Source organism: Phyllostomus hastatus, unplaced genomic scaffold (genome assembly GCF_019186645.2).
Source record: "Phyllostomus hastatus isolate PE091 unplaced genomic scaffold, TTU_PhHast_1.1 phas_scaffold_93, whole genome shotgun sequence".
Taxonomy (NCBI): domain Eukaryota; kingdom Metazoa; phylum Chordata; class Mammalia; order Chiroptera; family Phyllostomidae; genus Phyllostomus; species Phyllostomus hastatus.
This window is the reverse complement of record NW_025334042.1, coordinates 21,848,916-21,859,913: the sequence shown is the minus strand read 5'-3', so window position 1 is coordinate 21,859,913 and position 10,998 is coordinate 21,848,916. Positions and strand designations below refer to the sequence as shown.

The following is a 10,998-nucleotide window of genomic DNA, read 5'->3' as shown; positions in this document are numbered from 1 at the left end:
GGGAGCAGAGACGGAAGCGGGTGCACGGCAGAGGCCCCACTGCTGCGTTTCCTGGTTAGCCGTGGAATACACCCTCCTTCCATCTGCCCGCTCTGCACCCCCACAGGCCCACCTACTTAGTAACTGTTCACATCTGCCTTCTGTGAGTGCGTTTCAGGTGGGAATGGAGGAGGGAGCTTCATTGCACATCTGGGTTTACGGGGCACAGGCAGTGTGAGGCCATCTGGAGGCCAAGCCTACAGGCAGAGGGGCCAGGAGTTCAGGACACCCAGCTATCTTCCCCCCTTGTGTCACCAGAATGCACAGGACCCTTTGAAGCAGGCCTTGGACTTGGGTACCTGAGTGATCTTGCGCCATCTAAGCTGACATTGAAGACGTGGGAACCCCAAACCTCATGCCCCCGGCTCTTCCTGCACCTGCGGCCCTTGGGCTGGGCCCACAGCACAGTTAAGCCTGTCCAGCTCGGAAACCTCCCGGGGGTGTTCCAGTTCAGCACCCCGAGACGGCCCTCTCCCCCAGCTGTCAGGTGAGCTCAAGGTGGAGCAGGCAAGCACCTCCCCTCATGCCACCTCCAAATTTTCCACTCGCCCAGACACACAAAACTCCACCAGCCCGATCCCCGCCAGTCTGCCCAGCACAGTCCTGGGCAGCAGTGCAGTGGAGGGGCTGCAGGTGGGAGCCAGCAGAGCCCGTCCACAGTGCGACAGCCAGAGCAGGCCGGACACCAGAGCCCAGAAGTTGGGGACAGGCAGAGGCCCTGGGAGCAGAGGAGGAAGCAGCCAAGACACCAGGACCCGGACGCAGTGGAGTCGGAAGGGCACGGCTTGGCCAGGATGCTGGGGCACCTGCTCTGGGTGGCCATCAGCAAGGCGCTGTTTGCTGAGTTCCTGGCCACCGGGCTGTACGTGTTCTTCGGTGTGGGCTCCGCCATGCGCTGGTCCCCAGCGTTTCCCTCTGTGCTGCAGATCGCCATCACCTTCAACCTGGTCACCGCCATGGTTGTGCAGGTCACCTGGAAGTCCAGCGGGGCCCACGTCAACCCTGCGGTGACACTGGCTTACCTTGTGGGCTCCCAAATCTCTCTGCCCCGTGCTGTGGCCTATGTGGCTGCCCAGCTGGCAGGGGCCATTGTGGGGGCTGCTCTGCTTTACAGGGTCACACCAGGGGACATCCGAGAGACCCTGGGGGTCAATGAGGTAGGTGCAGGGAGAGGCGCCTGGCAGGGCCAGGAGGGAGTGTCTTCTAAACAGGTTTAACTGTGGCGGGCCACTATGCTGGGGGAGAGGAGCAGAGGGGGACCTCTCAGGCACGTGCTTCACACCTGCCCCGTGTGGCCCCGGGACCAGGGCAACCAGACTGTGTGCGGCTTTAGTGCAGGCGAGCGGGCATGGCTGTGGTCCACAGGACGGATGGGACCAGCCACACTAAGGGGCAGGGGCTGGAGGAGGACCAGGCTTTTAAATGTCGGGTGGCCAGGGAGGGTGGGGCTGGGGGTGGTGGCAGGGACCCTGCATGCTCTTCATCTTCCTCCTCAAGGCCCCCCACGTCCTCCACCTCCCTGGAACTCTAAAGCCTGTTTCACCAGCTCCCCGCCAGATTCCCCTCATCAGCTGTGTTCCACCCACTTCCCCACATCTCTTCCTTCCACTCCCACCCGGATCTCCCCGCAGGTAGCTTGCAAACATGCATTTCCACTTCTCTGTGCCTCCCTTTTCCCACCAGTCCTGAGCCCTTGCCACCCCCCAAATCACTGGCTCCAACCAACCTTTGGGGAGAAAGGGGGCTGACTGGAACCCACCGCACAGCCCTCCTCAAGTCGCGGGACTGGGACCGGCGGCGGTGAGGTGTCTCCCCTTACAGTGAGGAAATGAGGCCGGGGGTGGGGGCCCAGTCACCGCCCTCTGGCAGAAAGTGGGGGACCCCAGTGTAGCCCTCTCACTCAGATCCGGAGCAGCGTCTCAACGGGCCAGGCGGTAGCAGTGGAGCTGGTTCTGACCCTGCAGATGGTGCTCTGTGTCTTGGCGTCCACCGACAGCCGTCTGACATCCGGCTCCCCGGCCACTATGATCGGGGTCTCTGTGGCATTGGGCCACCTCATTGGGGTAAGGGGCAAAAGGACGCCATGCCTGTGCACACACAGCCCCTCCCTGGAGGGGCTGCAGGGGCCCCGAAGGCCAGGAAATGCCCCTCCCTGAGGCCCTCATGCCTTGGGGCTGAGGCTATGCCCCACACTCCAGGCCCAGGATACCGTGCGGCAGAGGCCAAGGCTGGAACTTCGGCTCTGAGCCGAGATGGAGGGGGCTATCCCCACCCAGGCCTGCCTTAAGCCTCTTCACACCCTGAACCCACGATCCCTCCACTTCCCAGATCTACTTCACTGGCTGTTCCATGAACCCAGCCCGCTCCTTCGGTCCTGCTGTCATCGTTGGGAAGTTCGAAGTCCACTGGGTGAGACGATCTGCTTGCAGCCACGGGAGGGAGGGGCGGGGCCCGAGCAGGGCCGCAGGGACTGTGGCTCTCACCAGCAGCAGGCAGACAGGTCTCCCTGCCGCAGGCTGTCTTGACCCCCATTAGGGGTTTCCGCGAACTCAGAAGACCAGGGCAGGCGTCCTGGCTCCTGCTTCCTCTCTTTGCAGCTCCAATAGCCCAGGTATCAGTGGCAAGAAACAGGCCAGGGCAGGAGCCGCAGCTCCAGGCCTCAAGTCCTGGCTGTTCCCTTATTCACTTTCTCTAGCTGGGCCAGTTTCCAAACGTGGGTAAAGAAAAAGACAACAAATAAACACACACACCCACAAAGCCAGGAACAGCACTAGCCAGGGCTCCTGACTGGAACAGGGGAGGCAAGAGGAGAGGGGGAGGGAGGAGTGGTGAGGAGACAGCATGGGTGGGGGGCAAGATCCCCTCACCTGCAGGGACTCTGGGGGAGGGGCAGCCCTTGTGCTTCTCAAACTTGCCACCTTCCAGACAGCTCAAGGGCTGCGGGGAGACCGAGGCAACCCTGGGCAAGCAGGCAGGGGTCCCAAAGCTCACAAGCTGGGTCCCCACTTTTCTGCCTCCTCAGATCTTCTGGGTGGGGCCCCTGACAGGGGCTGTCCTGGCCTCGCTGATCTACAACTTCGTCCTGTTCCCTGACACCAAGACTCTGGCCCAGCGACTGGCCATCCTCATGGGCACCGCAGAGGTGGAGAACGTGGTGGAGGTGGAGCCGGAGCCCCAGCAAAGGGAATCCCAGTTCGGCGGACACCCAAATGGAGAGTGTGTGTCAGAAAACATAGAACTTGGCCCCAGCCCTCAGGCTTCTGAGAGGAGCTCCGTGTGTGAGCAGCATGCTGGCATGACCGAATTTCAGGTGTTCTGAGGGGATGGGGAGGTGGTTAAAGGTGTGTAGGGAGGCTCGGCCTCTTGTCCTGACGGGGTGGGCAGGGGATGCCAATCCCTCCCCCAGGCATCACATTTCTAGGTAGAATGTGGGGAGCAGATCTGTTCAGTTTCCTCCTCCTCCATCCAGGAACGGGACAGCAGAGGGAGGGAGGGGAATTCATGATTGCCCGCCCCTTCTCTCATCCATCTGGACTCCAGAACCCCATGTCCTGGGAAAGAAGGAATTAGAGCTGAGACAGCCAGTCTGCTTAGAGGCTTTGGACTAAAGTGATCTCGGGGAACCCTAACTTCTCACCCCCACCCTTGGGGAGGAGGGGCCAGACTTCCCAAGACTCAGAGTTCCTCAGATGTATGTCCCTACTGTTGGGTGTGGCTTTGGGGGCTATGGGCTTCCCCCTCAGACCAGACGGGGGTCTTCCTGAGGACAGACAGAGATTAACCTCCAATAGATTGTCATTCCTCACTCCCTCCCCCAAAATCCTCAGGAAGAGCTGACACAGAGGAGAAGCTTTTCTCGGGTTAGCAGCGGGGCAGGCTCTTGGCAAGGAAGGTTTGAGCCAGATGGGCCTTTTCCAGGGCAAGCTCTTCTGGGTATCTGCCTGTCTGCCATCCCGCAGTCCCCTTCACAGGGACGATTCTGACAGGGGACAGCCCCTGCCCAGCTTTTGGTCCATGACCTGAGCCAAAGAAGCTGTCCCTAGCCTCATTCTCAGATCTGCAGGAACTCCCCCCAAAAAGCTGTAGGAACGACCCAGGAAACCAAGACTTTCAGTTCAGTGCTTCTGAGCACTATCGGAGTCTCGGGTGATTTGTCAGTATTTACAGGCTGCAGTACCACTCCACCTATGACCTGGGGGCCTATCTGGATCCCAGCTCCCCCAGCTGTTAAATGGGCACAAGCCTCCCCCAGAGACTGCTGTGAAAACAAACGAGAAATTGGAAATGCTTTTGGAAGTTAAAATGTTAGAAAAATAAAGCCAATAAATGATGATTATTGTTGCTATTACTGTAATTATTGGGTTTGAATACAATTGCTGTTGGTAACGGGAAGGAAGAAGGGAGAGAGGGAAATGATTGAGAGGGAGGCAGAGAGGAGGTTTTTCTCCTTTCATCTGCTCCTATTACGGGGGCCCTGCCTCCTTCTCTGCTGGTGTACTGACCTGGGAGCTGTGTGTGTGTGTGTGTGTGGGATGAGTGTATGCGGAGCTTTGTGGGGGAGGGGGGTTGGGGGAGGGACCCTAGAATGAAGAGGCAAGGCCAATAAAAGTCAGTTCTCTCATCTCTATGGTGCCCATCACCATGGTACTCTGAGATGCAGCTACCAAATTCATAAAATAGACAAGTCCTCTTCCATGATGTCTCTAAAGGGGCTGGGGGTGGGGGAGGGGCTGCCAAAGTCTTCCAAGGGCTGGGTGGCAGGGCCCAGCCTGTGACCAGGGCAGTAAGTGGGCCCCAGTACTCGTGGCCACAGCAGCCATGCTCAGTGTTCCGTGGTACTGTCAGCATAGAGTACTACTCACATCTCTCCAAGCCGGGCCGCCCTCATCCATCTTCACAATCTCTCAGAGCCCAGGGCTTCTTGTGCCCTCTCATGAGCAGGGACAGCTGAGTGTGTGTGTGCGTGTGTGTAGGATGTGACTGCCTTGCTAAAGGTCACCCAGCTCAGTACCACAGCCCCCTAAGGTCTCCCCAGCTCCCAGCTTCGAATTTTCCAAAACAGCACTCCAGGGGGACTTATACAAGCTATGGCCGGGGATGGAAGGCCGCAGGAACTAGAAGGTTGAAGAGGGCAAGGGGCGGAGCTCCTGCAGTAGGCCTTTAAGCTCCTAGACAAATGATCTCTGCAGGCCCGGAGCCGAACACACACACTGGGTGCTCGATAAAAGTCTGATGAATGAGTGACTGAGGCTGGGTGGCTGGGAGGGAGGGGAAGTAGTAATTGATCAAGAGGAGAATTCGGGAGTTACAGGGCCAAATGAGCCAAGATGACAGCAGCTAAGGAGCCGGTGCTTGCCAGCAGGGGCAGCTGGGAAGAGGGCCCACAGTCAGACACTCTTCAGTCCCCACCTGTACTCTGGAGCCAACTGGGTAACCTCTGTCCAAGGAGCTTCGGGCCAAACCGGTTGGAGTGGTGGCCTGAAGGGCAAGGGAAAGCGGCGGGGGGCTATGTTCACAACTAGTTGTTCTTGGAAGCTGTGCCGTGGGAATAGACCGGAGCCAGGAGACAAGCTTTGTGAGGAGCGAGGAATTAGGTTAGAATCTGAAGAGCATCCAAAGTTAGACAAGAACACGTAACCAAAGGTGAGCTTCTCCTTCTCCGCAGCCCTTTTGAAGGACAGCCGGCCATCTGTTTGGGTGAGGGAAAGGCCGGCCTTCAGGGAGCCCGGGCTGGGCAGTTCTAGTGGGGGACAGCGGGCTTCACAGCCACGGCCCCTGGGCTTGGGTGGAGGTGAGGAGCGCAGGGTGGGGCAGAGACCCAACGGGGCAGGCCCTTGGTATGCCTCCCTTCCTCCCATTTGTCAGGGGAAGTTTTTAATTAATGGTGTGTAATCTGATCTGGCCCTTCTCCCTGCTGAGCGCTGCCTTCAATCAGCAGAGCCATCTGCAATTGCAATTCATAATTCTCCCCAAAGGGAGGGGGACTCCTGACGGGTGCCTTGGTGATTAATACAATTAGCCTTTTATGTTGATGATTGTCTTAGCAGGAGCAGATGATGCCAGCGCAGAGCCCAGGCTGGCGCTTCCCCATTGGTTGGCGGGAAGCCCCTCTCCTCTTCCCACCCCCACTGCTACCTCGGGGTGTAAAGAGGACAGGTCTAATTTGGGACCACGCGGTGGAAGGGGGAGAGCCCACTGAAGGCCAGGTTCTGGGACACATTTGTGCTCCTCAGACTGAGGATAATCCAGAGACTTATTCTCCAAAGAAAATCATTTTGGCCTAAAGGATTCTGTAGACCAAGGTTAAAAGAAGATTACATAAAGGTGGGAAAGGGGGTGAAGGGGCTTAAATGCAGGCTCAGGCACTTACAGCTGTGTGCACTCGAACAAGTTATTGAAGGATCCTGAGCCTCACTTTCCTCATCTGGAAATGGGTCTATCCCTAAGAGGGCTGGAAAAACTATGTGGAGTGCATGGGTCCCACTCCACACCTGGCACGGAGCCAGGTCGCAGTCAGAGGTAGCAGGTTCTACCACCATCACAGTGGACAGCCATTCCCTCTGCCAATGAGTCTGGCCATCTCCCCTGTGGTTTCTAATGCAGCCCAGCTATTAGTAAAAAGGGATCACTTCCTCCCCATACCCCAGGCTTAGCTGGAGCAAAGGAGAGTGCGAGTATGAGTGTCCTGGGAGAGGAGGATCCAGAGGAAAGGAGTCAAGAATCAAGCCCGAAATGTCACAGGTTCGATTCCCAGTCAGGGTACATGCCTAGGTTGCAGGCCATGACCCCCAGCAACCGCACATTGATGTTTCTCTCTCTTTCTCCCTCCCTTCCCTCTCTAAAAATAAATAAAATCTTTAAAAAAAGAAATTTCTTTAAAAAAAAGTCAAAATGTAATAAAAAAAAAAGAATCAAGCCCAAAAGTGAGAAACGAGGACCTCAGAACAGGGAAGTGGGGCACCAGCGTGATGGTGGCTGGGAGCTGGTGGGGGGGGATTCAGGGAATGAGGGTAAGGAGGCTGGCGGGGGGGGGGGGCAGCGGGAAGTAGAAAAGGGTGAAAAGAATTACGGCTTGGAGCATCTGGAATTTCACCCGACAGCTAAGTAAACAAAAAGGAGTGGTCATCATCATAGCTGAGGGTTTAAGAGGCAGCATAGATCAGAGTCTGTGATCTCTGAGCTACAAAGTGGTCAAGCGATCTGCAACAAGGCGACTGGGGTTTCGATGGAAGAATCAGCTGGGTCAGCAGAGGGGATCACCTCAGTCCCTCTGGGCCCCCAGCATTGCTCTCCAAGATCTGGAGCAGCGTGAGAAGAGCACTCCTTTATGGCGAGAGATGTTAACCTTCAGCCAGTGCCAGGCCCGGCAGCACCAGGGGGAAGACAGGGAGCGGGGAGGCTAATCAAGATGAGGCATGGGGGCGGGGGGCGGGGGTGGCAAGCTGTGGCCACTCGGGCAGCTGGGGCAGGGGGTCCACACAGCCCAGATCTGTGATTGAGGCTCAGGAAGCACCAGCTACACTAAGCATAGTCACATATTTAGCAAAAGCTGCGGAGGGGAGGCATAGTTTGTGAAGGCTGATTATGAGGGTGGGGAGCCCAACGGTACTAATTAATAGGCAGCAGTTAATGGGCAGAAAAGGAGCAAATGAAAAACTGTTTCAGAGCTCTAAGTCAGATAAAGGGGCAGTTGTTGCCAGAGGCAGAGGCGGGGACCAACAAACCCACCCCACCCCCATGGACAGATAAAACAGGGCCCCGCCAGCCAGTCAAAGGAGAGGCTGGGTCCTGCCAGAGGCGCGGGTGTCTGTCTGGTTAGGGCACGCCAGGGTTCTGGCTGTCTCTAGCTGCCCTGCTCACCCTGAGGTCCAGCTTTAACGGCTCACTTTCCAGGCTCTTAAGCCTCCAGCTACGTCCCTTCTCTGAGCTCCTGCAGCCCTCAGCACCTACATCCAGAGTCATTCAAACACCGTTCTCTACCGAACAGGAAGACCTTCTTAAACAAAATTTTATTTTTGGTCTACTTCTCACCTCAGGGCAATAGTTTCCTTAACTTCTGTCCTTTCCTTGTAGGACCCTAAACCATGGCCAACCAGGTTCCAGGGAGGAAGAGCCCTCCTCTGATGTGGATTTGGTGAGCAAATTGGACAAAAGACTGCGATAAGCACTCTCAAGCCCCTGCCCAGAGCGTCCAAAGCTTCTACCCTTTCAAGTTAAAGCACCTTGAGTGCTTCGGTCCTATACTGGGACTTCAGAACTCCACCGGGATGTATTATATTTTGGCCCTGGCCTCACTGAAGACCAATGGCTTTCCCCCTTGTCTGACTCAGGGTCACACATAGCGGCGTGGGGGTCGTGACAGGGACAGATGTTGATCCTGTCCTACAGGACATGCTCCGTGCCCTGGAGCTGAGCCTCCCTTTCCCTACACTTCAGCTTCCCTCCAACCCGAGGGAACTCCCCGAGCTGATGTCCCCACAGCTAAGACGCAGGTCTCTGGCCTCCATATCTGACCTAGCCAACAGCCGATCTCCCACAAACGGCTGACACTTCCAACCCGAGTGACACTGATAAGAAGATGCACCACCACTTTGAGCCACTAGGAAAAAAACAAATCACTGCATTGTATTTGTAAGATGCCAATTCTCAGATATTAAAATACATATTTTAAGTACATCTTATGATGAAGGAAATGATCATTTCTCACTCAAATCTTGGCTCTTTAAGTCAGATTTTAAAGGGCAGGGGGAATGGAAGGCCAAAGGGGGCCACACTGGAGGGTCTCAAGTCTTCCCCTGCCTCTAGGGGGACAGATGCCGTTGCCCTCATATGCTCTCAACTCACCTGCACATCTGTTGTCAGCCCAGCTTTTAAAGACCCAGCCTCCCCTCTCTGTGAACATCTCCCTCCCTCAGTGCCAGGCAGCCCACTAGAGAGAACCCCACTTGCCTCATGGAGACAAGACAAAGCACAAGCCATGCCAAGCCCGGGCCACCATTCTCGAAGAGATAATCACCTAGCACTCCAATACGGTTCATCCAACCACTTCCCACCCTACCAGGTTATCTGCCCCAGAGTCTCCAGGCCAGTGCCATGAGAAGATGCGGAGATTAGTCATTTCCTCCTAATCGGGCTAAGACAGCTCCTTTAAGCTGCCGACTGCAGGCAGTTCCCATTAAAGCAAAGCAGCTGGAAAAGGCTTAGCCCTTTAATGCCAGCAGCTGTATCTCCACAGTGTGGCTGCTCTGCGGAGGGGCTGGACTCTGTCCAGAAGCATCAGGCATTTAGCCTCAGTCAATGTATATTAACCTAGAAGGAGAGAGCAGCCAGCTCCCTGGGATGAGGGGAGGTGGTTCATTTAAGCACCTCCACCCTTAGGCTTTGCTTTCCAATGAGGAAGAAAAATTCCTGCCCCTTTATCTCCCTCGCTCTACTAAAAACTGGACGAACTATCATCTCACAGGCAGAAAGAGCTTGCTCTGTGACAGGAGTAACTCTACTTCAAAAACTCACCTAAGGACAGATTCACTTGTTAGTTGTGGCCATTAACCAGGCAGACTCATTCTCCTTGAAGCTGATTTTTTCCCCCTCTGAGGTCCTAAGTATTCTTCTGATCTCAGGTATGCAAACATGTGGACACAACAAACTGACTACCTCTTCTTGGGCAGCCTCAGGGAGAAAGCCCTCAGAAAGCTCTGGCACAGAGCACACCGCCGAAGAGAGATCGCTCAAAGACTTCTTACTCAAAGCCAGATGGTGAACATGAGACAGGGTGAGAGCTAATGCCACTCAGGGGGAAAGCCAGTAAGCTAATCCGCTGACATGTCTCTAAAAACAGGCTGGTGGCTTTGGTTCAGAGACCTGCCTGTTCTTGGCTCTAAGCTGCAGAGCACACAAGATGCACACGGGTGGCCTGAGAACAGACTCCCACCAGGACCAACCCTCCAGCACCCACACCAGCGCTTCCTCCTCCTTCCACCAAGAAAACAGCCCTGGACCACCAAGTGCAGGTCTTCCTGCACTAGCATTGGAAGACTAGAGGTCTCCCACTCTAGCATTGCCCAACCATTAAGACAGTCTCCGGTCCCAAATGCTTTGCCCAGAGGTCTGAGCCTCCCTGCTCTTTCTGAGTCATCTGTTGAGAGTACATAGCAGATCCACACACGGCCCTGAGTGGAATCATATACGTTCCTAATAAATTATTAACAAGCCCTCGTTGTTGAAGAAATCTGAAATAGCAAGCACCACAGCTGACCTCCAGAGCTGGGTTACAATCCCCAGATTCTACTCCCAGCTAAACTATAATTAGTTTGTGGGAATTTAAGCCAAATCATCTCTCTGAATTTGTCAATTGGGATGATGTCACCAATCCTGCCCACCACGTGTGGGTGTGGTAAGATCAAGTAAGATGGCAAATGAAAGCACTCTGTATACTACAAATCAATTACTTTTCCTAGAGGCTTTGTGGGGAATCAGTTCCTAAGTCCATTTTTGCTGATGACCAGAGAAGATAGGAACTGGCAAGTTCTTTATTAGAAGTCTTCACTATCCATTTACATGTGTCTGACCCAGCACACAGATGGCGCCCGACTCTGTGAGATGTGAGAGTGCTGCTATATAAAAACAATGCAAGCACACGAAGCATGGCAAGAGTTATAGAGAAGGTAGACAAAAGAAAAAAACTCCTTTTCCAAGTCTGAGTCCCTGAAAAGTGGCCTCCTTTCTCATCCCACATGACTGCAGAGAAGAAGGCTCCCACCCACGACAAGGTTATTCCTGGTGATGTCAAGCTGTCTTCCACCTGACTTCACGAATAGAAACATCAACAAACACAAACTCTGAGAACCAGAATCTAATGAATTACACAAGTTAAGGACCTCTTGGACTACAACCTTCACTTATTTACAAAATATACCAGCCTTGGGGAGGCAGACTTTCAAAACTTATTAAGGTCGTAGG

The 10,998-nt window shown here is 54.9% G+C and overlaps 1 protein-coding gene across 1 annotated transcript; it reads left to right on the top strand.

The window, feature by feature from the left end:
- Nucleotides 1-602: 602 nt before the first annotated feature.
- Nucleotides 603-4,354, top strand: AQP6 (aquaporin 6). The gene is made up of 4 exons (XM_045829556.1): nt 603-1,196; nt 1,944-2,102; nt 2,368-2,448; nt 3,062-4,354. The coding sequence occupies exons 1-4, from the start codon at nt 834-836 to the stop codon at nt 3,356-3,358; spliced, it is 900 nt and encodes a 299-aa protein (XP_045685512.1). The 5' UTR covers nt 603-833; the 3' UTR covers nt 3,359-4,354.
- Nucleotides 4,355-10,998: the final 6,644 nt, after the last annotated feature.